At 40.8% G+C, this 26,762-nt stretch overlaps 1 protein-coding gene across 5 annotated transcripts; it reads left to right on the forward strand.

Annotated features, from left to right (window-relative positions):
* Positions 1–577: 577 nt before the first annotated feature.
* LOC139416392 (TBC1 domain family member 25-like) lies at positions 578–26,043 on the forward strand. 5 transcript variants are annotated; one of them, XR_011635090.1, is made up of 8 exons: positions 578–750; positions 5,974–6,083; positions 14,648–14,802; positions 16,431–16,555; positions 16,686–16,877; positions 17,348–17,623; positions 20,723–22,863; positions 23,020–26,043. XR_011635090.1 is itself a non-coding variant. In XM_071164961.1 (7 exons), exons 1-7 carry the CDS (start codon positions 706–708, stop codon positions 22,397–22,399), a joined length of 2,580 nt encoding a protein of 859 aa, XP_071021062.1. In that variant the 5' UTR covers positions 578–705; the 3' UTR covers positions 22,400–26,043. The 5 variants fall into 5 exon arrangements, 4 of the variants coding, with proteins under 4 accessions (XP_071021062.1, XP_071021063.1, XP_071021065.1 ...); XM_071164961.1 differs by having other exon boundaries at positions 20,723–26,043; XM_071164962.1 differs by having other exon boundaries at positions 584–1,282; positions 20,723–26,043.
* The last annotated feature ends 719 nt before the right edge of the window (positions 26,044–26,762 follow it).

Raw genomic sequence — 26,762 nt, forward strand, 5'->3', positions numbered from 1 at the left:
ATATATTATATATATATATATTTAAATATTATATATATATATATAAATATGATATATATATTATATATATATTATATATATATATATTATTATATATTATTATATATATTATTATTTAAAAAAAATTGTTTTACAATCTAATTTAAAATGTAATTGATCGCAATCATGTCACACTAACCGTGATCATATAATAATGATAAATTGTAGATTCCAGCTAATTGTCATACCGAAGTAAAATACTGGTGATTTAACATTCCTCTGCAAAAGATTCAGAAGCATCACTAAAGATGTAATATGTATGAGCGTCATATCCTGAATTCCATTCGTAAAAGTTGAAACTTCAAAAAATTTTGGCAATATTAAAAGTCCCCATTTGTGACCAAGAAAGGTATTTTGACAAATATTTTAGTAGATCTGTACATTATATATGTTTTCTGGTACTCAAAACATGTTAACGGAAATAAGAATTGATAATTTGACAAATTAGCTTCGGTGAAGTTCTGCAAATGTTTGAGAAGCGCTTTTATTTTGAAAGCTGATTCCCATCAAACAGGAAATAGATTGCTCTTATTCTCGCAGATTTACAGGTCTGGACAAAGCGGCAACAGAAAAATACGGGTCGGCGTGATAGTTCTCGTTTTACAAATGGCTATAATATAAAAAAAAATTGAATACAACTGTCGTGTGTTCAGTAAACTCCTAAACATGACAACTGAGGAGGAGAGGGGCGTAGTGCGTGTCAAAGTCAAGGTGAGGAATATGTGAATGATGGAATAGCAGCGGCTAGCTAGTTGGTGTACCCTTGCGTATTTTGCCAGGTATCACATTTCCAGATAGTAAGCAAGCTATTGTCATGACTGTGGCCGACCTATTTGAGCCATTTCACATGACATTTGCGGTAGCTTGTAGCTAGCCTGCTTTGATGTTGGAACTGTTAAGCTATCCACATCATCTGCCTAGTCCAGACCAGTGCTTTGTTGTTTTTAGTATTGAGCCTATAGTTGCTAACGTCTATAGTAATGAGCAAAGTGTACAGTATGGTGTTTTGAAGACAAGAAGGAACGGGGGGGGGGGGGGGTCAAATCTTGACGTCAGTGATCTTCAGGTCGGCAAGTCGGAGCTCAAGAACGATACGCGAGTTTCCGACTTAGACTTCCGAATTTTATGAATGTTCAAAACATTTTCCCTGTCGAGCTCGTTTCCCCCCCTGAGTTCCCAGTTGTCTTGAACGCGGCATTCTAACGTAATCAACCAACCCTCTTGGATCTTCTGACTATAAAAAGTAAATCATTGATTTAAGAAAAATAAAGTTAGCTAAATAGATTAGGAATATTCGGTGATTGACAATGGTCTTACTTGCTGATGTGATGCGTTGTGGTAATGCACTAGGAAAATAATAGAAAGCAGAATTGTGAGTCAACCGAGTTTAGCAAGTCTTGACAGTTCGCAAGTAGGTTAATTGTGTTATTCCAAATAATTAATTCAGTGATTCAGAGACAGAACCCCACAGTAACGTGACAGGGTGATATAACTTTAGCTAAATGGTTTTTGGTACAAGTAACTTAGTAAACATCACCACTCCAGGGGTGTATTCATTACGCCGATTCTGTTTTCAAAAAGTTTAGTCTGTTGGAAAACGGGTTGTTTGCAAAACTTTCGCAAACGGAAAACACAAACCAGAGTTCGGCTTAATGTATTCATTATTCGGTTTCCGTTGCTAAATGTTTTGTCTGTTGCAAAACTTTTTGCAATGGAATCCGTTTACTCCAAACTGTAATCGTTTTGCAACGAATGTTTTGGGGACAAATTGTTCCTTTTGCCCTGGTGGGAAAGGGCAGTGTGGAGTGCGATTCATTAGACACTAGTGTCTTGTTTCGCACTCCATTTTCGCATAGGAGATTTGAGACACTTGAAATATGGGCTAAGCTTACCCTTGTGTCTCTCGGACAAGGTCACTTTTATCAATATGTTTGGCTTTATTTACTCTCAGATTCGAATGCTAATTAGCATCAAAGTAGGCATCATGCAAAACTAAAAATCCCTGAAAGCTCCTGCACGTCATCTCTAGCTGACACCTTTGTTAACAGGTATTGTCAATTTAAAACTTGCACAAGACTGTTCACAGAATTGTCCATTTAAAGAAATGTAGCCAATTTATTAATTACTACGTTAAGCTAACATTAGATGGTTAATTGAGAGATTCTTACCTTTGTATCGATTCGGCAGTCTCCTCCAGATCGTCATGGCATTTGTAGTTCTTTATGATAGCCACATTAGCAGCTAATTAGCATTTAAGCTTTGGTGGGTAAATACTGGTGAATACAGTGCATTGGGAAAGTATTCAGACCTTGAGTTTTTTCACGTTTTGTTACGTTACAGCCTTATTCTAAAATGTATTAAATTGATTTTATTCCTCTTCAATCTACACACAATACCCCATAATGACAAAGCAAAAACTTTTTTTTGCAATTTTTTGCATAGAAGTTTGGGGTCACTTAGAAATGTCCCTGTTTTTGAAAGAAAATATTTTTTCTTTGTCCATTAAAATAACATCAAATTGATCAGAAATACAGTGTAGACATTGTTAATGTTGTAAATGACTATTGTAGTGGTTAAGGGTTGATTTTTTTTAATGGAATACATAGGTGTACAGATACCCATTATCAGCATTCATCACTCCTGTGTTCCAATGGCACGTTGTTAGCTAATCCAAGTTTATAATTTTAAAAGACTAATTGATCATTAGAAAATCATTTTGCAATTATGTTAGCACAGCTGAAAACTGTTGTGTTGATTTAAAGAAGCAATAAAATTGGCCTTCTTTAGACTAGTTGAGTATTTGGAGCATCAGCATTTGTGGGTTCGATTACAGGATCAAAATGTCCAGAAACAAATAACTTTTGTTCTGAAACTCGTCAGTCTATTCTTGTAATGAGAAATTAAACATCTCTGAAGCACTCCACCAGAGCAGCACTGCCCCCTCAAGATTCTGAGCCTGCTTGGCAGGGTTGGTCCTGCAAAGCCAAAGCCCCCTAAAGGGAGAGCATAATATACAAGGAAATTCTCAAAGCTGCTAATGAGAACCTTGACGACCTTGTACCTAGCCGGTGGGGTGCCCCCACCCAGGCAGTGGCAGTGCTGGCAACACTAGGTGTAGTAACTAGAGGTTGACCGATTTAATCAGAATGGCCGATTTTTAATTAGGGACGATTTCAAGTTTTCATAACAATCGGAAATCTGTATTTTTGGGTGCCGATTTGCCTTTTTAAATTTAAAATACTTTTTATTTAACTAGGTCAGTTAAGTCAGTTAAGAACACATTCTTATTTTCAATGAAGGCCTAGGAACGGTGGGTTAACTGCCTTGTTCAGGGGCAGAACGACAGATTTTCACCTTGTCAGCTCAGGGGATGCAATCTTGCAACCTTACAGTTAACTAGTCCAACGCAATAACGACCTGCCTCTCTCTCGTTTCACTCCACAAGGAGCCTGCCTGTTACACAAATGCAGTAAGCCAAGGTAAGTTGCTAGCTAGCATTGAACTTATCTTATAAAAACAATCAATCATAATCACTAGTTAACTACACATGGTTGATGATACTACTAGATATTATCTAGCGTGTCCTGCGTTGCATATAAGCTGACAGCATACAAGTATCTAAGTATCTGACTGAGCGGTGGTAGGCAGAAGCAGGCGTGTAAACATTCATTCAAACAGCACTTTTGGGCATTTTGCCAGAAGCTCCTTGGTGTGCGCCAAGCATTGCGCTGTTTATGACTTCAAGTCTATCAACTCCCGAGATGAGGCTGGTGTAACCGAAGTGAAATGGCTAGCTAGTTAGCGCGCTCAAATAGCGTTTCAAACGTCACTCGCTCTGAGCCTTCTAGTAGTTGTTCCCCTTGCTCTGCATGGGTAACGCTGCTTCGATGGTGGCTGTTGTCGTTGTGTTGCTGGTTCGAGCCCAGGGAGGAGCGAGGAGAGGTCACAGGTACAGGAATGGCTGAAGAATTGCAACATTTGCCTAGAACTAAGCTGCAGATAGCAATACTGGGTGATTTGAAAAGCCATAGTCAATCAATAATATCGTTATTTTAGCAAAAATGTTTATTTTTAATTTACAATCTGTAGAAGCTATGAGAACAAAAAGGTTCAGTACTTTTGTGACGAATCCCAGCACAGTTGAAAAATAATGGCAAATAGAAATCCTAAATGGATGTTTCGAGATATATTGGAGGGGTTGAATGGAGCTGAAAGGTGGGACTAAACAACAAGATAACCAATGTAAAACATATGGGATCTGTAAAATGTATATAGGTTCAGAAATGGTGAAATATCACAGTTAGAAATCAAACTGGATGGACATCAGAAATAGAGGAAGGACAAAAATATAACTATTGTAAAATAGATTGTGTCTAAGATGTGTTAACTGAAGGTAGAAGCCTAAGTGTAAGGGGTGCATAGAATGCAATTCTTTAGATAAAAAAAACTATGCATTCCAACTCCCACTGACAACTCTATGACAAGGACAGGTACACAGTAAGCCATAAATAATTATTTATAAATGTATCGAGTGGTAATGCAGGTTTGGAAGTCGCTAACTTTGTACTCTATAGGAAAACAGTGGATTAGCCGGTGCAATGACAGAGATCACATAGAATAAAGTTTTTATCAAACTACGGATTGCGGCACCCAAAGAAAATACAACACGTTACCGACTCGATGTAGGCCAAGTCGGAGGTATACTAATCGCAATTCGACTCCATTGAGAACTTTATGATGTAAGCTAGTGACACGTCAGCTAGTAAGTTAAAAGTGGGTGTTTCTGCTGTCTTGTGGCACACACAGCCTACGCCTTATTTGGTATACAACCCATTCATTGTACAAAATAAAAAGATTGTATAAGGTCAGTCTGCCATGCATTACATTCACATTTTGTTGTTGCCTTTTGGTTTTAGACTGGTAGCCTGGGTTCTAAACTGAGAATTTAGTTACAATACATTTCTAAACTATCAGTCTGAAACCCAGGCTAGCCTTTTGATTGGAAAGGAAGAATGACATTGATTCAGTCACATGATTTTGGAGATGATTTGTGGACTACAGGAAAAAGAGGACCGAGCACACCCCCATTCTCATCGACGGGCTGCAGTGGAGCAGCTTGAGAGCTTCAAGTTCCTTGGTGTCCACATCACCAACAAACTAACATGGTCCAAGCACACCAAGACAGTCGTGATGACACGACAAAACCTATTCCCCCTCAGAAGACTGAAAAGTTTTGGCATGGGTCCTCAATTCCTCAAAAGGTTCTATAGCTGCACCATCGAGAGCAGTGGTATGGCAACTGCTCTGCCTCCGACCACAAGGCACTACAGAGGGAAGTGCGGACAGCCCAGTACATCACTGGTGCCAAGCTTCCTCTGACACCGCCTGGTATAGAGGAAGGCCCTAAAATGTATAGACTCCAGCCACCCTAGTCATAAACTGTTCTCTCTGCTACGCACGGCAAGCGGTACCGGAGCACCAAGTCTAGTTCCAAGAGGCTTCTAAACAGCTTCTACCCCCAAGCCATAAGACTCCTGAACATCTAGTCAAATGGCTACCTAGACAATTTGCATTGCCCCCCCCCCCCCTTTACACCACTGCTACTCTATACATAGTCACTTTAATAACTCTACCTACATGTACATGCTACCTCAACTAACTGATGCCCCCGCACATTGACTCTGTATCAGTACCCACCCGTATATAATCTCGCCATTTGTTTTTTACTGCTGCTCTTTAATTACTTGTTACTTTTCTCTTATTCTTATCCATATTTTTTGGGGAACTGCGTTGTTGGTTAGGGGCTCATAAGTAAGCATTTCACTGTAAGGTGTATTCGGCCCATGTGACTAATAAAATTAGATTTACAGATGTTATAAAATGTGCCTACAATTAATGGTTACATTGTTTGTGATTGTTTCTCACCTTCCTCAGAAGTGGGAGGGGATGCTGCCAGTGGAGCTCCGCTCGTTTGCTGTGGATCCTCAGATCACATCACTAGAGGTGCTACAGCACATCCTCATCCGAGCCTTTGAGTTAAATGGGTGAGGAGCATCAACATCATAATGTCTACAGTGTTGTTGATTGACATGGAAAGCAGAATATCGGAGGTGCATAAGTGGGCAGCCCCAGGCATCACAGTGCTTGCTGCGTTACTACAGATCCTGATTCAGTACCAAGCTGTGTCGCAGCCGGCCGCGACCGGGAGACCCGTGAGGCGACGCACAATTTCCCCAGCGCCCTTCGGGTTAGGGGAGGGTTTGGCCGGCCGGGATGTCCTTGTCCCTAGGGCTGGGCGTTATGGCCAAATATGGCCAAAATATTATATCACAGTATTTTTAAAAATTGTACGGTATGATGGTATTTGACGGTATTTTTTTGTTTTTGAATAATAAAAGTTCTACATTTGCTTTATGAGTAGTGAGTGATCGTAGGGTGGCAACACATACTCATTGAAATCACTTAGAATGTTTCTCCATTCTGTTTGTTTTATACTGTTCAATTCAACTTCAACCAAACAATTTTCAGCACTTATCATTTCAGCATTTCCTGCACTCAATTGCAGTGGTGGAAAAAGTACCCAATTTGTTATACTTGAGTAAAAGTGAAGATACCATAATAGAAAACGACTCAAGTAAAAGTGAAAGTCACCCAGTAAAATACTACTTGAATAAAAGTATTTGGTTTTAAATATATTTAAGTATCAAAAGTAAATGTAATTGATGTACTTAATTATCAAGTATAAATAATTTCAAATTCCTTATATTAAGCAAATCAGAGGCAGTAGATGACCAGGGATGTTCTCTTGACAAGTGCATGCGTTTGCCTGGTCTGCTAAGCATTCAAAATGTAACGAGTACTTTTAGGTGTCAGGGAAAATGTATGGAGTAAAAAGTATTTTCTTGAGGAATGTAGTGAGGTAAAGCTGTCAAAAATAAAGTACAGATACCAACAACAAAAAATTAAGTAGTACTTGAAAGTATTTCTACTTAAGTACTTTACACCACTGCTCAATTGAGATAATTTCCACACTGCCATGTAGGGCTGCATGATATGGGCAAATAATCCAATACTTATTTTTAACCAAATGTTGTAATTACGATTTGACTTGCGAATTAGAGAAAAACTGTTGGGATCATAGAAATAGAATGACTATTCTATAGTTAGAATATAATAGTGGGCACTTTGATTACAGTGTTTCAGATGACAACTAATTAAAATGCCAGGGGGGAGTTATTGTGACAGGGTAGGAACTTAAGTGTTTCCTAGGGGACCCTTGGCTACATTGGATGTTTTCTCTTAGCTACTTCATGTAGCTAACATATTCTTGCTTTGCATATTCCTCTTTGATTTAGAAGATAGTGTTGCACAAACATGCTGATTTAGTTCTACACCATCACTGGTATTATCAGGATGTATTAGCTATGTTTGCTCTTACTCAGTACAATTATAAGCTATTAGCATTAGCGGCTAACAATTAGCGTCTAATTAGCGCTAGTGGCTTTCTAATAAGAAGTAAAGTGAAAACAGCATTGTTGTCAACAACAGCATTTTATTTATGTTATTATAAAGAATCAGAGGTTCTCTTAACTTGCGCACATTTTGACGCACATTTTCTCCTTTCCTCCGCTCCTGGCTGCATGTGCCCCCGAAGAAATAGAATTGGCGTCCCTGTTTAAGTCAATGATGGCATAATGGGTGGACTGGCGGCCATCGCGAGTGAACCCATAGGAATGAGACAGGAAGTAAAAACCATCAATATGTGCTGTGATTTGTTGATTCAACTCAACTGTTATTACAAAGAATCAGAGGTTCTCTTAACTTACAGTATTCTAATTCCTTATTTGAATTAACATTCTACATTACCACTGTCAGGTTCTAAATGAACGAGGGATGCACGATATTTCGGTGAACATATTGGACTCGGCCGATATTAGCTAAAAATGCCAACATCAGTATCGGCCCGATGTCTAGTTTTAACGCCCATGTGCAAAACCGATGTCAAAGCTGACAAGCACTACATATGCAACACAGCCATCCTAACCTAGCCTACAATGTCTGCTGTGTGGACTGAACAGTCAACAAGTCGAGCAGTCATTTGAAAGACATTTTCAGTGAGACAACTCAAAGGCAAAATCCATTAACGCCAAGATAATGGAATTCATTGCCCTTGACAATCAACCGTTCGATGTTGGCTTTAGCCGACTGGTCGAGCACCAGTACATATGTTGCACCAATACAACCAGCCTGAAAACAATGACCAGTAGAAACTGCAGTCATTTTCATTATTCTTAGCAATGATTTATAGGAACCCTTGTGAGTACGTATTGTTGTCCACCTATTGAAATTGAACTTTAGTTCATGAGAATAAATGGCTAGACAGCTACTTAACCCTGTTGCCCAAAGCTAATGTCATAAGCAGTCAGCTAGCTTCATCTGGCTAGTGAGGCTTGATCGGACTGGGTTATGTGTTGTGAAGCTAGCCACAATAAGGATTAGACACCATACTGGAATTTGCAGTTTGCCTTCAAAATAAAAGTTCCTCTTTTGAAAGTGATGCAGAAGATTACAATTGGTGGAATCATGCCATATTCAGACTAGATCATGTTAAACAGGGTTAAAATGTGAAGCAATGAAATGGTGTATCAGTCTTCTCGGTGACACCCACAGAACACAACTGTGAAGAGTTTACACAAATATTAGCATTGTAGCTCTTATTTCGTGACTGTGTGAAATCACCTCCCCAGTCAGCCTATTTTGTGTGTGTGTTAACATTCATATTGCACTGTACAGCTTTACCTAACACGGAACCCAAACCGGCTGCGTGCGTGCGCCATCGTGCATACATTTATTTTGTCCCCCTACACCAAAGGCGATCCCGACACGCAGGTTAAAATATCAAAACAAACTCTGAACCAATGACATTCATTTGGAGACAGGTCGAAAAGCATTAAACATGTATGGCAATTTTAGCTAGTTAGCTTGCACTTGCTAGCTAATTTGTCCTATTTAGCTAGCTTGCTGCAAAACATTTAGTCTTTCAATCACCCACGTGGGTATAACCAATGGAGATGGCACGTGGGTACCTGCTTCTATAAACCAATGAGGAGATGGGAGAGGCAGGACTTGCAGTGCGATCTGTGTCAGAAATTGGAATTACTTCTATTTTAGCCCTTGGCAACGCAGACGCTCGCAGGCAGTGTGGGTGCAATAATTGAATAACATGGATTTCTACATTTATTTTGCGATGCACGCGAAGTGTCCGGTCTGGTCAGCATGTAAGGATTGGGGATCAATGAAATGGGGTATCAGTCTACTCAATACCCAAGAGATTTTTTCCCAACATCCTCCTTTTGAGTTATCCGACTTAAACATCCACACAGTATTGTTCTTCCTCGTGAATAGTGTTCAATACACACAGGTTGATAATAAATGTGGCTCAATTGAGTTGTTTCAGAGTTCTGCAATAAGAGCTACTACGCTAATGTTCTCTGCGTGTCACTGAGTAGACTTGATACCCCATGTCATTGATCCACAATCCATAGGTAAAGGCTGTACAGTGAAATAAGTATGCCCCCAATGCAATTCTAAAGTATAATATACATCCAGTGTGATTTCAACAGATTTGTCAAATTAACAAATTATTGTATTTTGTTTTTTATATAACATTCCAACCCCGTTTAGCATGATCTATTCAATTATGGCATAATTCTACTATTTGTATTCATTTGCATCACTGTCAATGACATACTTTTATTTTGAAGGCTAACCGCAAACTCCACTTGTGGCTAATCCTTATTGTGGATCTTAACATAGATGGGTCCGACCACTATTAATCAAATAAGAACTGTCTTATAAATTAGGGTTATTTTAGGGTTACAACTAGCTACGTAGTTAGCTACTGAAACAGATTGTCATTTTACTATGTTTTTTGGAAGAACATGGTTTGCATCCAGCTTTTATAATTTTTTAATGACCAGCACTGTAGGTGCGCGAGACAACTTTACCAGCATCATAGCATACGTATCGATGAATCATGACATATGAAAAACGGGTGGTAGTGTAATGACTATGTAGAAAATGAACACATTAAATTATTATGTGACGTGCAGTCATATTCAGGGCCTGTATTATTTGACACGCAAAGACCCTAACAGCGTTCCATAGTATCAGAAGTCCTGGTTGAGAATTAAATGACTGAACAACGAAACAGCACAGCAAGTAAGTTAAATTGTTTTTAAAAGGTTTTACTGGTAATGGGGACGTACAGTACTGTGCAGGAGTTTTAGGCAGGTGTGAAAAAATGCTGTAAAGTAAGAATGCTTTCAAAAATAGACATGTTGATAGATTATATTTATCAATTAACTATATGCAAAGTGAGTGAACAGTGAACTTGCACACAGTTTTTGAAGGAACTCTGCAGATAGGTTGGCCCAAACATCTTGGAGAACTAACCACACTACTTCTGTGGATTTAAGCAGCCTCAGGTGCTTCTCTCTCCATGTAATCCCAGACAGACTTGCTGTTGAGATCAGGGTTCTGTGGGGGCCATATCTTCACTTCCAGGACTCCTTGTTCTTCTTTATGCTGAAGATAGTTCTTAATGACTTTTGCTGTATGTTTTGGGGTCGTTGTCAATTAAATTCTTGTAGGTACACTTGCACAAAGTCTTAGATTATGTAGGCATATAGTCAGGTGTATGATTGAACAATTATACCAAACAGGTGCTAATGATCATCAATAAGGATTTTGTAACACAATCATTAACTGAAACCGAAACAGCTGTTTAGGAGGAATAAAACTGGGTGAGGAACAGCCAAACTCGACTAACAAGGTGAGGTTGCTGAAGACAGTTTACTGGCAAGTCATATACCATGGCAAGACTGAGCACAGCAACAAGACACAAGGTAGTTCTACTGCATTAGTAAGGTCTCTCCCAGTCAAAAATGTCAATGCAGACAGGGGTTTCCCGATGTGCTGTCCAAGCTCCTGAAGAAGCACAAAGAAACGGGCAACGTTGAGGACCGTAGACGCAGTGGTCGGCCATGGAAACTTACGGCAGCAGATGAAAGACACATCATGCTTACTTCCCTTCACAATCGGAAGCTGTCCAGCAGTGCCGCCATCTTGGCAGAAAATAGTGGGACCCTGGTACACCCATCTACTGTCTGGAGAAGTCTGGTCAGAAGTGGCCGTCATGGAAGACTTGCAGCCAAAAAGCAATACCTCCGACGTGGAAACGAGGCCAAGCGACTCAACTATATACAGAAACACAGGAACTGGGGTGAAGAAAAATGTCAGCAGGTGCTCTGGACTGATGATTCAAAATGTGAAATATTTGGCTGTAGCAGAAGGCAGTTTGTTCACCGAAGGGCTGGAGAGCGGTACACAAATGAGTGTCTGCGGGCAACAGTGAAGCATGGTGGAGGTTCCTTGGGGCTGCATTTCTGCAAATGGAGTTGGGGATTTGGTCAATGAATGGTCTCAATGCTGAGAAAGAAATACAGGCAGATACTTATCCATCATGCAATACCATCAGGGAGGCATCTGATTGGCCCCAAATTTATTCTGTAGCATGATAACGACCCCAAACATACAGTTCTTAATGCCTTTTTGCTATCTTTAGCGTAAAGAAGAACAAGGAGTCCTGGAAGTGATGGTGTGGCCCCCACCGAGCCCTGATCTCAACCTCATCGAGTCTGTCTGGGATTACACGAAGAGAGCGAAGCACATAATGCTGCCTAAATCCACAGGAAAAACTGTGGTTAGTTCTCCAAGATGTGGGCGAACCTACCTGCCGAGTTCCTTCCAAAAACTGTGTGCAAGTGTACCAAGAAGAATTTGATGCTGTTTTGAAGGCAAAGGGTGGTCACACCAAATACTGATTTGATATAGCTTTTTCTTCTGTTCACTCACTTTGCATTTAGTAAATTGATAAATATAATCTATTAACGTGTCTATTTTTTTTCCTTTTATAGCATTTTTTCACAACTGCCTAAAATGTGTACACAGTACTGAATGTAAATGCCAACAAAATAATTTGGTGTGTGTGTAACTAACTTTTCAAGTCAGGTAAGAATAAATTCTTATTTACAATCACGACGCTGGGCCAATTGTGCGCCGCCCGATGGAACTCACGGCCGATGTTAAACAGCCTGGATTCGAACCAGGGACTGTAGTAACGCCTCTTGCACTGAGCTGCAGTGCCTTAGACTGCTGTGTGTGTGTGTGTACTATTTAACTGTACTAGAATGCTTAAGGCCACTAAAAGGTTAAATATCGGTGGCAAGGGAAATATTGGATATGGATATCGTGCATCACTAAAATGAACCTTTATAAAATTTCACGGACGATTAGCTTAGACCAAGTTTATTCACCCATTGGGTCAATACAGCTGCATAAGACCAGACATATTCACACAAGCACAGCTATTTAACCCTTTCTCCTATTCTAAGTCTCCTACACATCTGAATAGTCAATGCATCTCTGTTGCTTGACAGAACCTTAGTGATATCTGTTCTTTCTCACTTCATCTGATCTGAACTCTGCCCCAAAGTGTTCACTCCTCCCCAACTCACGGCTGTCATGTTGACTCGTACCAGACTCTATTCCTCCCATAGGATCCCTGATGGCTAACGATAACATATCCGGACACAATGTTAACCTTATACATTCCCCTCTCTCCCTCAGTGACATGAAGAAGTATATTTTATATTTTCAGAACTCAATACCATAGAAATTATTGCATCACAATACCAGGCAGCCATTGCGAGTGTACCCATGAGTTTACCAGTCAAATTACCAGGGTTTGAGGTTACAAGCCCATTCTATTCATTGTTTGCCTCAACACCTTGCTTGTTTCAGCAAGGAGCAACAGAGTTTCAAGTTAAACCATGTAATTGTAGAAACGGACTCAACTGCGCAAATTCTGGGCGTTTTTTGTTGTTGTAAAACGGTTCTGATGGTTATTTTATGGTCTTTATCCATAACCTTTGGTTAAAGGGTAATTATGCCAGCCCTAGCATTAGCACAGTATACATGATCCCAATTTTAGCTCCAAGATGCCGGCTTTTTGAAAAGCCGTAATAGTAGATTGTGCTGATTTTATTGGTGCGTTGAACCATGTTGCGTGCCATAGTTTAAACACTTCATGGATAATGCTAAAACGATGACAGCATATCATGCAACTTTGATCATTCTGCAGAAAATATTAGAAAGTATTGTTGTGGGAGAAAGTTTTGCCTACAGTAAAGTTAAAAAAGAAATGATGAAGAGGGACATGCATAGCATTCGGAAAGTGTTTAGACCCGTTCCCTTTTTTCCACATTTTGTTACGTTACAGCCTTATTCTAAAATGTATTAAATACACATTTTCCCTCATCATTCTACAGACAATACCCCATAATGACAAAGAGAAAACAGGTTTGTATTTATTTTTGCAAATGTATTAAAAATAAACATTCCTTATTTTACATAAGTATTCAGACCCTTGGCTATGAGACTCTGAATTGAGCTCTGGTGCATTCTGATTCCATCGATCATCCTTGAGATGTTTCTACAACTTGATTGGAGTCCACCAGTGGCCTCCATCATTCATAAATGGAAGAAAGTTGGAACCATCATGACTCTTCCTAGAGCTGGCCACCCGGCCAAACTGAGCCGTCGGGGGGGAAAAGGGCCTTGGTAAGTGAGGTGACCAAGAACCCAATGGTCACTCTGACAGAGCTCCAGAGTTCCTCTGTGGTGATGGAAGAACCTTCCAGAAGGACAACCAGCTCTGCATCACCCCAACAATCAGGCCTTTATGGTAGTGGCCAGACGGAAGACACTCCTCAGTACAAGATTCTCTGGGTTGAGGAAACCAAGGTTGAACTCTTTGACCTGAATGCCTAGCGTCACGTCTGAAGGAAACCTGGCACCATCCCTACGGTGAATCATGGTAGTGGCAGCATCATGCTGTGGGGATGTTTTTCAACGGCAGGGACTGGGAGACTAATCAGGATTGAGGGAAAGATGAACGGAGCAAAGTACATCGAGATCCTTGATGAAAACCTGCTCCAGAGCGCTCAGGACCTCAAACTGGGGTGACTGTTCACTTTCCAGCAGGACAGCAAACCTTAGCACACAGAAAATACGTCCATGAGTGGCCCAGCCAGAGCCTGGACTTGAACCCGATCGAACATCTCTGGAGAGACCTAAAAATAGCTGTGCCCTTACGTTCCCCATCCAACCTGACAGAGCTTGAGAGGATCTGCAAAGAAGAATGGGAGAAACTCCCCAAATACAGGTGTAACAAGCTTGTAGTGTTATACCCAAGAAGACTTGAAGCTGTAATTGCTGCCAAAGGTGCTTCAACAAAGTACTGAGTCAAGGGTCTGAATAGTTATGTAAATGTGATATTTCAGTTTATTTTTAATATATTTGAAAAAATGTCAACTTGTTTTGCTTTGTCATTATGGAGTATTCTGTTTTAGAATAAGGCTTGAATGTAACAAAGTGGAAAGTCAAGGGGTCTGAATACTTCCCAAATTCGCTGTATATGGAATGCCTTGGATTGGCATGCTTTCTAGAATAGATATCACTTTTTTTTCTCTTGTTTCCTACTTAGCAAACGCAACTTTGGGATAAGTTACCTGTCCCAGGACCGTGGAGGTGTGGAAGTGTATCTCTCTCTCCTTTCTGACTGGGATTTAGAAGCTGCTTTTGTCAGTGCAGCTAAACCTTATCTACAGCTCAAGATGGACATTAATCTCTCCGAAGACAGTAAGCAGACTTGTATAACCATTTTAGGTCATTTATTGAAAGCTAATCTCTGTTTATTTTTATCTCTGTTTGTGTTCCTTCGGGTCACCACTTTAAGAACTAGTTCAGTCGTTGATTTGGTGTGGTGTGTGTGATTTCAGTATTCGCCTTATTGCTCTGTATATTTTTGGGGGATATGTGTTAAATTATGCTGAACAAAAATCTAAACACAACATGGTTTCATGAGCTGAAATAAGATTCCATAAATCTTCCATATGCACAAAAAGCTTATTGCTCTCAAATTTTGGGCACAAATGTGTTTACATCCCTATTAGTGAGCATTTCTCCTCTGCCAAGATAATCCATCCACCTGACAGGTGTGGCATATCAAGAAACTGATTAAACAGCATGATCATTAGGTGCACTTTGTACTGGGGACAAAAGGACACTCAAATGTGCAGTTTGGTCACACAAAACAATGCTACAGATGTCTCAAGTTTTGAGGGAGCATGCGTTTGGCATGCTGACTGCAGGAATGTCCACCAGAGCTGTTGCCAGTAATAAGCCGTCTCCAATGTTGTTTTAGAGAATTTAGCAGTACGCCCAACTGGCCTCACAAATGTAGACCACGTGTAACCACGCCAGCCCAGGACCTCCACATCCGGATCGTCTGAAACCAGCCACCTGGACAGCTAATGAAACTGAGGGTTTGCACAACCAAAGAATTGCTGCACAACTGTCAAACTGTCTCGGGTAAGCTCATCCGTCTGCCATCTGCCTGGTACAGTTGAAACCAGGATTCATCAGTGAAGAGCACACTTCTCCAGCAAGCAAGTGGCCATCGAAGGAGAGCAATTGCCCACAAGTCAGTTACAACGCCGAATTGCAGTCCGGTCAAGACCCTGGTGAGGACAATGTTGTGTTGGCGAGCGGTTTGCTGATGTGAATGTTGGGTAATGTTATGCGTTGGCATAAGCTACAGACAACGAACACTTGCATTTTTATCGATGGCAGTTTTAATGTACAGACACCATGACGAGATCCTCTGAGGCCCATTTTGGTGGCATTCATCCACTACTATCACATCGTGTTTCAGCATGATTCCATGCCGCAAGGAACTGTACCTAATTCCTGGAAGTTGAACATGTCCTGCATGCTCACCAGACATGTCACCCATTGAGCATGTTTGGGATGCTCTGGATCAACGTGTACAGCAGCGTGTTCCAGTTCACTCCAATATCCAGCAACTTCGCACAGCCATTGAAGAGGAATCGGACAACCGGCCACAATCAACAGTCTGAATAACTCTGTGAAGGAGATGTCGCGCTGCATGAGGCAAAAGTCACACTAGATACTGACTTGTTTTCTGATCCACACCCCTTTTTAAAAAAACAAAGTTTTTTAAAGGTATTTGTGACCAACAAATACATATCTGTTTTCCCAGTCATGTGACATCCATAGATTGGGGCCTAATTTATTTAAATTGACTGATTTTATATATGAACTAACTAACTAAAATCTTTGCATTTGTCGTTTGTACAGAGCATCTGTTCCCTGTTAACTTTTTTTGTAATTTAATTGTGGGCCTCTCCATCATACAGTTCCATTGATTGATCACCTTTTCCCCTCCACTTTCTTATTTCCTTAAGGTCCCGTTATGGAAGACTGGGACATAATAAGCCCCAAAGATGTGATTGGTTCTGACCAGCTTCCTGGGGATAGGAGGTCTTTGGCTGCTGCCGCCCTTCCCTTCACACAGTCCCTGCTCTCACAGGTTACTGATGATGCACTCACTCTTCACCCTGTCAGACACATTTTTTACCAGCCAGTGCTGCCTTGAGTTTGTGTTTGCTTACAATGACCCACTTGAGATTCAAACTCTCGCTGTCTGTCTCTGTGTTCAGATGATGGGTCGAACGCTGTCTAGAGTACAGCAGGCCTTGAGCTGGTCGTATGGGGAGGAGGTGAAGCCTTTCAAGCCCCCTCTGAGCGATGCCGAGTTCCACAGTTACCTCAACGGCCAGGGCCAGCTGTCCCGGCCTGAGGAACTGAGGCTACGTATCTATCATGGTGGGGTGGAGCCCTCTCTACGCAAGGTAAATTGTACATTCACTGAGAGATTTCAACAGCAAGTCTGCTACAAATATAATTGAAATTGCTTAAATATCAAATCACATGGGGCTGAATCCTAACTTGAGTGTGTGTATCTTAAACTCTCCCCTATCCTTGCAATGATGTCAATGGGAGATTTGCGCAAACATTTGAGTTGCGATTGAGAAGGGCTTGTGGTCTCCAAAACATTGACGGGAAGTGTTTACTTTGGATGTTAATAATTTTCCAAAATGTGGATTAGATGTGGGAATAGAACATTTGGGTGTATCCTTGTTGTACTTTGGAATCTAAACAGACTATCTATGTAGGTCATTCAATGTGGAACAAGAACAAATGGCACAAAGAAATGCCATTTGGTGGTAGGAGAGCTATATTTTTATATTACTGTGTTGTATGAACGCAGAGACTTTAGAGAGATATCCTGTATGTCAAAAAACATTACCTCTGTGCCCAGGTTGTCTGGCGATACCTCCTGAACGTGTACCCCGATGGGCTGACCGGTCAGGAGAGAATGGACTACATGAAGGGCAAGACTAGGGAGTATGACCAACTGAAGGGGGAGTGGTCAGCGAGGGCCAGTCCAGAGGACCTGGAGTTCATCAGGGGCAATGTACTGAAGGACGTCCTGAGGACCGACCGGGCCCATCCCTATTACGCCGGCTCCGAGGACAGCCCCCACCTCACTGCTCTCACCGACCTGCTCACCACCTTTGCCATTACACATCCACAGGTGTGGGGATCAATTTTTTTTTATTTTTTTATTTTGCTTTCTTTTTAAATTCCTTGACATGCAGACATGCTAAGGGGTGTGGTGTTAAGTTCAGTGAACAAATTTTATGCTCAACACTGGTGTTTGGCATCTTAGATTCTGTGTATTTGCTATTGAGTGAGTTATGATAAGTAACCTCAGTCTGCTTGCAGTGAGTGATATGTAAGTCCAGTTGTTGGTGTTCATATGTCAGGGCTCCAGACTGCGAACATTTAGTTGCATCTTGCGACCCTTTGATTTGGCTGTGCGAGTTATATTTGTAATTGGTCGCATTGATGCGATCTGTATATTCTACATGCTCACCTCACTCTAAACATCCTATTTTTTTTTTAAGCTACTAAAATCATGATTTGGTCAAACAGTAATGTGCATGATCCTCATGATTCCTGTAATGAAACTCTCTGCCCTGTGCCTGTTTCGCTGGGGCCTTCTGCTGTGTTTAGCGAGCCACGCACTCCCTCTTCCCCACACTCTGGGAGAAAAACATTTGTTCTGATTGTAGGCTATAACATTTCAATTACTCTTGTCACTGTTGAAAAGAAGAGATTATCAACTTTCTCTAGGTACAATTTGTAATTATTGACTCTTAATATTGAGCTATATAGCAACTATTTTGCAGCCAATATATTTGAAATGGCTTTATGATATGTAGCGTGCTAAATGAGCATTGGCCATTGTAAGTGGAGGCCTAATTGCAATGTTTTTTTTTTAGGACATTGCATTTACTATTAGATTAGGGATCGTTCGGGGGGGGGGGGGGGGGATTCAGCATGCTTTTGTGGCACAGTCGATGCCATGCAGGGCTATGGGCCAGAAGGTTGAGGGTTCTCCGGCCACCACAGATGAGCTCACTATCCCTGCCCGTTTCATTATACTACGGTCAGAGCCGTCTGCAGACAATAGTCAGCTAGGGCGGCATCAGATTTTTCACATTTACTTGATATATTTATGGTATAAAACAGTCAACAAATCCTCCACCAACCGGTGTCTGTGTCTATGCACCACGCAACCAATAAGCAAAGAATAGGGCGCGTCAACATCACGGTTTGCGTTTTTAACACCACAATTATACACTGTCGTGCTCGACAAAGAGTAAATACATCCCTGCTGACCTTGTATCGAAGGCTTAGCTTGACAATCTCCTAATGTCATAACTTTTTGATCTTTTTTCCCATTCATCAAATGGACGTTGCCTATGGCTCTGTTTGGATGCTGGAATTCTATTAAGAGTGGACGAACGTGCGCAAGTATCCTACAGGAGACTTTTGAATTTTGATCAGATAAAAACACTAACTGGTTGTGCTTATGCTGTATATAAAAGGCCATGCATTTTTCTAAGTTAAATGACAAATATTTAGGCAATATTGACGCGTCAGGTTCTAAGTGCATGAGGAATAGCCTCTTGGATCGTGGAGGGCCTGCTGGAAGCATATGTGGCCACATTATTATTATTATTATTATTATAGGACGACTTGGGAGAATGATGAACCGCAACAGACAGCACGTCTCGGTATCAGAAGAAAAAATACAGCCAGGCTGGCCTGCTACTGTGCCTTTCTTGTCCTATAAGGCTTTGGCTCGTGAGACTCCTTTTGAAATAAAACTTAATCACCAAAGCGTTATTCAATTATCAAGTTTGGCAGCAGCAAAACAGTGAGCAGACATCCCTCTTTTGATCTATGCATTGTGCATTATTTTAGCCAGCTCATTATTACTATTTTGGACGTGCTTAAATCCCCCTCCATATATGCCCATCATGAAACGAGAAATTAGATGATGCCAGTGCAGTGACTTTTTTTTAAATATTTTTTTTAGAAACATTTAATTTGCTTTATTGTAATAGCTGCTTGTTTTCCGTATCACTTGATTAAAAACCAAGCCCTCAGTAGGCTAACCTTACCCTACTATAACGGAGTCTGGTTCAACAGCAATATGTCTCCTGGTGTGTCTTTTTATCCTGGCATTGCAGCCACGTAGCCTATCCACAAAAGGCGTTTAAATGGTCCAATGGTGCCTTGAATTGAAAATATACTGCACATTCTAAAACATGCCTACCTGCATACTTCATTTTGCTCCAAGTGTCCATCCTCGTTTCCAAAGAGTGCCTCTCATCTGGGTTACCAAAGACGCGCTCCTCCAAATGTATTTCAATTATTCAGTCCTATAACCTGTCGAGTAGACCCACCGCTGATCCAAATGGTTGCCTTGGATAGATGCAGTTAATTCGGAATGAAACAATTAAATCACAAGGCTTTAGCACCGTTATTCAAATGACATTCACTGCACTTTACAGCATAGAGTAGAATTTTGTACTTTATTTTTAAACAATAATGCAATTATTCAATGCATTTTGCTGTTGTAGGATAATTGTATTGTCCCTTAACAAGTTCAATAGGGGAGCTTTTTGAGCAGCGTGTATCATGTTCTTTCATGCACATTGACGCACCTGGCCTCTCCACTGCCTATCAGCTATTCCTCTTTGTTCTTGTGGATTTATATTGAAAATTGGTGCAGCTTTGAATGATTTGGTGTGGTATCGTTACTGGTTAGCCGATTTACAGATCTGGGCAAACAATCCACCTACCACTAATGTCATCTGGGTATTATGTTTAGCGTTGGCGATCTAGCTAATGTGTTTTGAGTTTCCACTTACTCAGGTGGTGAAATAGAAACAAATAAATTAGCATATGATATTAATGCACATAAAGATGTTGGCAAATTAATCTCTATTGAACAAAATACAATTCTGGAGACCTATTTTAACAGTAAAATGTAAGAAAAATATCCTAATTGTCAACACAATTTATGACAATCACTGGGTTAGGTTGCACATCAAAATATCTTAAATCATGCATTCCTGCATGGACATGTTTGATGAAACCACTTATTTCTTGAATATCATCTCAGTAGTCTACTTACACCTCATAATCATTCACAGTGCTTTATTAAAGCTGGGCTGGTGCCATCAACTAAAAGTTAGTGGCACCAGGGAGAAATGTTTGTCTGTAGCCCTGTATATTTTTGCTGGGTTTAATTTATCTTAACTTCTTTGTTTCATAGGTGTCATACTGCCAAGGCATGAGTGATATTGCTTCTCCGATACTTGCCGTCATGGACAATGAGGCACATGCATTCATCTGTTTCTGTGGCATCATGAAACGCCTAGAGGGCAACTTCCGTCCGGATGGCCATTTCATGTCCGTCAAGTTCCAGCATCTGAAGCTGCTACTGCAGTACTCAGACCCCGAGTTCTACTGTTATTTGGTGTCCCGCGGAGCTGATGACCTCTTCTTCTGTTACCGCTGGCTGCTCTTGGAACTCAAACGGGAGTTTGCCTTCGACGATGCCCTGAGGATGCTGGAGGTCACCTGGAGCTCCCTGCCCCCTGACCCTCCCGAAACAGAAGTGGAGCTTCTTGGGCCGCCGCTAGAAACAGACCAAACCATAGTGACATGTGAGAGTGGTGTTGAAAAGAGGCCCGCCATTACATGGGATGATGGAAATGAAGGGGAGCTGAAAGAGAAGCAGCGGAGACGACACATGTTGAGGCCCTCAAGAGAGGAGGCAGATGTGGGGAGAAAGATCAAAATGGAGGATAGAGAGAGGGAGGACAGAGGAGCCAGAAGAGAGGGTGAGGGGAACTTTGACATGCCTGACGTGGGAAAGGAGAAGGCTCACAACAACGTGCCTGTTCCTTCCTTCGAGAAGCAGACCAGCTTGGGCGAGTTCAAATACTACAGTGCACGGAACAAAGACAGCTTTGATTTCGAGCAGACAGACCCACCAGTGGGTCCTGTTGAGATGGAAGCCGCCTCACACCCATGGGAGAGGGCGCCTCTTATAAAGGACATTAACAAGTCTTCCAGCCCAGATACAGAGGTGAGGAGCTCCCCAAATGGACAAATAGCCTCTCCGGTCTCCTCGTTTCCTCCTGGTCTGCCAAACTGGAAAAACGTTTCCTCTCTGTCTCCAGGCTCCAATCCCTCCATCTCAAGTTGGAGAGGTGCCTCCCCGGACACCCCGTCACCAAAGTTCACCTCTCCCATTTTACCCAACGGAAGGATGGCTGTGCCGAATGGAACCGGAGCCAACTCACCCGCTACCCCCACAGGGAGGTCCTTAGTTTCCTCTCCACTGTTGTCTCGAGCGTTGCTCTCCTCGCCAATTTTGTCCTTTGGAAGAGCTCTTCCTTCGCTGCCCGTTGGACCAGTGAACAAGTCCTTTTCTAGTAACCTTCAATCTCCTTGCAGCAGAGCTTTCAGCACTGCGCCTCACACTCCAAATTCAACCAAACCAGAGAATACCACCATCAAACCTTGTTCCCTGCCACCACCTCAAGAGTTTGGCAAAGGAAATCCTTTCATGTTGTTCCTGTGCCTGTCGATCCTGCTGGAGCATCGGGACCACATTATAAAGAACGGCTTTGATTACAACGAGCTGGCTATGCACTTTGACCGCCTTGTTCGGCGACACAATCTGGGCAGGGTGCTGCAGCGCGCCAAGGCCTTGTTTGCAGACTACCTGCAGAGTGAGGTATGGGACTCAGAGGAAGGGGATGAGGTCAGCTCGGATTCACCCACCACAGTCACTGCTGCTCTGTATTCCCCGCCCCCCTCTGCCACCAGGCTTCTTTTTACCCCGTTGTCATCCCCACAACCATCCTCCCCAAACTCCACCTATAACCTGGCTGACACCATACCTTCCCCGTCACCTGTCTCCCTCTCTCCATCCTCTTGACTTCTGTCACTGTATCCTCAACACACTTGCATTACACAGATTTCAAATGTTGTGTATTTTTTTTATTTCACCTTTATTTAACCAGGTAGGCTAGTTGAGAACAAGTTCTCATTTACACCTGCAACCTGGCCAAGATCAAGCAAAGCAGTGTGACACAAACAAGAACAGAGTTACACATGGAATAAACAAACGTACAATCAATAACACAATAGAAAAGTCTATATACAGTGTGTGCAAATGAAGTAAGATAATGGTGGTAAGGCAATAAATAGGCCATAGTGGTGAAATAATTACAATTCAGCAATTAAACACTGGAGTGCAGAAGATGAATGTGCGAGTACAGATACTGGGGTGCAAAGGAGCAAAAAAACAATATGGGGATTAGGTAGTTGGGTGGGCTATTTACAGATGGGCTGTGTATACAGTGGGGCAAAAAGGTATTTAGTCAGCCACCAATTGTGTAAGTTCTCCCACTTAAAGATATGAGAGAGGCCTATACTTATTTTCCACCATAATTTGCAAATAAATTCATTAAAAATCCTACAATGTGATTTTCTGGATTTTTTTTCCTTCTCATTTTGTCTGTCATAGTTGAAGTGTACCTATGACGAAAATGACAGGCCTCTCTCGTCTTTTTAAGTGGGAGAACTTGCACAATTGGTGAACAACAGGCCCTCCGACACACTGAACTCTCTCTGAGAAGTAGAATTATGAATGAATTGACCAGATCGTCAAATCAATGTATGAAGAATTGACCAGAGACTAGCCATTTGTCCCATTATCGTTGCTCATCTCATTTAGTTCTCCACCCATACCAGACTTGAAAGTTAATGCTGATAGTTTTCCCTGCTGTGAGTATTGCTCTTCTCTCCATTTCCTCTAATCAACAAGTCCTCATGATTCCATCAAGTTTTCACTGTTTCACAATGTTCTATTTTTGCCTTCTCTTTTAGTTACAGGGAAAATTAATGTTTCAAACACATTTTTTATTTATTTATTTTTTTACTTCTGATGAGGGCCGAGGGCTAGACACATCACATGTTGCCCACAGGTAACTGTTTAGAACCTTATATTGGATAAGCCAGAATTGTGTCTTCTTGACCAAAGAGCTGTAGTTGTGTGATCACACTGCTAAGAACCAACACTGCCACTTTGCTAGTCTTGACTTCATTAACGGCAGTGTGTGTGGTTACTGGTTTTAAGCCCCTCTATTCCCTGACTTGGCTGCCGTTGGAGGGAGCAGTGGGAAATTGCCATTGGAACTATAGAAAAATGTGAATGAGTCATGTGATTCCCTTAAAGGCCCTCTTCTTGAGAATGTCAAATATGCCTGTATTTGACCGTACACATCCCATCATCGTGATTATGAGGACATAACTGAGTTTTGTAAATGTTATATTCATGAGTTATAATTGCATACTGTTGATCACCTCTAGTATCATTACCTTTTCTATCAAAATCATTTCAGTACTGTATATGATTTTGCGTTGCAAGGTCACATTTTCAGTATCAAGGTGAGATTAAGTTCTTTCCAAATAAACTATGAAGTATGGTGTGCTGTATAGGAATCTGAACGGCAAAGACAAGTTATATTGGGAGAGGCCTTTTCTGAAATGAATGGCTTTCAGTACTGTAGTTTCAAGGCCAGTTTCTGCATTTTCTCTCTGTTGACTTTGTTTGCTTTTAGATCGCATATAACTGCTATGAACTGAACTTTATATTAAGGGGAATGTTTTACTATTCAGGGGTTTAATGAATCAATGGATCATTCAGTCGATCAAACTGTTTAATATGTCATGAATGGCCCTGTGATCATAGGGGATGGATACATTGTACATAGCTACTATATGGTGCTAAAATATTTGATTAGAGTAGGTTTTATCATGGGTGTAGGATAATGGTTCTAAATATATGTAAACATAAGTAAGGATTATGTTAGTCTAGAATTTATTGATTGGTCGAGCTGTACACCTGAAGCGAAACATTTCGCTGTGAATGATATTGCCCGCTTTCAGCAGGGCACAACATTGTGGCACATCCAGATATAAATATATTATGTAGAACAAAAATGCCTCTGACATGTAGAATAATGTTGGATTCATGGAAAAGCTTCCCCTTCAAAAAGTACACTTCAGGAATAGATTTTTTAAAAATATATATATATATATATTTAGAGCTCTTTCAAAGTCTTGGGAGTCACGTCAGCTCTTTTCATTACATTTCTATCTGCAATGTTCCACAATGTTTGCCCATTGAATATTACCCTGGTATCATGTGCAGTAGCAATGGAAATGGGGTGAAAGTGCATATATCTCAAAGTTGTTTTAGTAGCATTGATTTTGTTTTTTGTGTGAGCTTGATTCTAATCTTAATTTAGTCTTTTTGGCGGAGTAAATAATCTTCATATTGAACAGCTTGTGCATAGCCGTTAAGGTTGGTTTTCACAAGGCAAACGTATGCCTTTGTGCGTCCTACCAAAACCACAGGGTCCTTTTTGAAACATTTTGTATGAGTACTTTTTATTTAACCCTTATTTTACCAGGTTTAAGTGCTATGTATCAGACAAGGGGGCTTGATATCAGTTTAAATGCCAATACCCAGCACAAAATGCCTTCATCGGGTGAAGTAGTACAACCTGTAGGTGTAGAGAAGACATGTGGAAGACAGGCCAGAAAATGGGTTGAGTTGGTGTCTCTAAGTATATTTAAGCAATAAGGCCACAGGATGTGTGGTATATTAGCCATATTCCACAAACCCCTGAGTTGCTTTATTGCTATTATAAACTGGTTACCTTCATAAATAGAAGTATTTTTGCATCATACTGTGGTATATTGTCGGATGTACACAGGGCTGAAATGCTGTTTCAGCTAACCAGCATCCAGGACCCAAACTAGCCAGTTTATAATGTCTATTTAAGTGTGAAATCCAATGTCGGAGTGGACTTGTTGCTGGCATGCTGGACACATTTTGAAATGGATCATAATCTTGTAATACACCACATGTTGAAAGAAGACATGGACACATTTTCATGGACACTAAGTGATCGTGTCTGTCATTTGGATTTGAAATCTTATATATTCCAGGTGTAGATGGTGTCATGGATAATAATGCCCAAACTGAATGAATATTTGAATGAACCAGAAAACATAATCATGATGCCCATCTGCATTAGTCCTATGTGGGAGAAAGCATCTTTTATGATGAAAATGTAATTGCTTTGCATTTTCTCTCAAGTGTTCTATTTTCCTGCCTTTTGATTCTCCCTTCAGAGTGCAATATCTGCTGCAATGTGCTGAACTCCAGCATTTCTATGATACGTTTCCCCCCCCCCCTCCCCCCCCCAACAGCATTGACCATATTTCTAACACTGGTAATGTTGATTTCATTTGAGGTTGTAGAAAGATATGAAAATCAGGATTGGTTTTGGATTTTTTTTTTAAACTGGACCAGGCCTTTTTTAACAAGGATCAAAAGATGTCCTGGATTTGGTGTCCGTATTATTTCAATTGATATGATTATTTGTTTTCTGTTTTTGTATGATAGTGTTATAAAACCTGTTTAAACATTTACCCCTTGAAACAAACTTGCTGGGCTGAAATGCTAGCAATATGCGTATTTGTACAATAAACCATCCATGTACAGGGGTGTGACTAGGAGTATTTATCAGTGGACAATACAATGAAAAACACAAAATATAAATTTTTCAATCTATGAACATTAAACAAAATAAACCTCACTATACACAAGTTTTACATTCATTTGCATATAAAAATGTAAAAGTATTCAATTAGATTTTTTTAACTGTAAAATATGTAATTTACTCATTCTAGATATTTTTTAGAAGTGGAAAAATATTGCATTTAGGCACAGATTTCAAATATGTGTGAAGATTTTACCAGATACTACTGTATAAAGAAGTTAACATATTTCATAGTAAATACATAGGTCTTATTCAGTGGCAAATTTAGCATGTAAATCTTGGTGGGGCAAAAAAATAATAAGTGGGATGCATGCCAGCAAAGCCACAACACTAAACAATACATTAATTGCACTATAACGGTGACAAACAGTGCCCAACAACGGTTAGGTATTTTGGGATTTTACTTGGAAAAGCAGCAGCTACTCTTCATGATGTCCACACAAAACATGAACCATTACATAATGACAATACAGAACATCAATAGACAAGAACAGCTCAAGGACAGAACTACATTAAAAAAATGTAAAGGCACACGTAGCCTACATATCAATGCATACACACAAACTGTCTAGGTCAAATAGGGGAGAGGCTTTGTGCCGTGATGTGTTGCTTTATCTGTTTTTTGAAACCAGGCTTTCTGTTTATTTGAGCAATATGAGATGG

This window comes from Oncorhynchus clarkii, chromosome 9 (assembly GCF_045791955.1).
Source record: "Oncorhynchus clarkii lewisi isolate Uvic-CL-2024 chromosome 9, UVic_Ocla_1.0, whole genome shotgun sequence".
In the NCBI taxonomy this organism is placed as follows: Eukaryota; Metazoa; Chordata; class Actinopteri; order Salmoniformes; family Salmonidae; genus Oncorhynchus; species Oncorhynchus clarkii.

Bases quoted from the DNA above. Each gene is read 5' to 3' on its own strand.
- LOC139416392 (XM_071164961.1), top strand. From the start codon at position 706: ATGACAACTGAGGAGGAGAGGGGCGTAGTGCGTGTCAAAGTCAAG. The intron at 16,878-17,347 runs GTAAATTGTACA...CTCTGTGCCCAG, and splicing joins TGGAGCCCTCTCTACGCAAG to GTTGTCTGGCGATACCTCCT. The intron at 17,624-20,722 runs GTGTGGGGATCA...TTTGTTTCATAG, and splicing joins TTGCCATTACACATCCACAG to GTGTCATACTGCCAAGGCAT.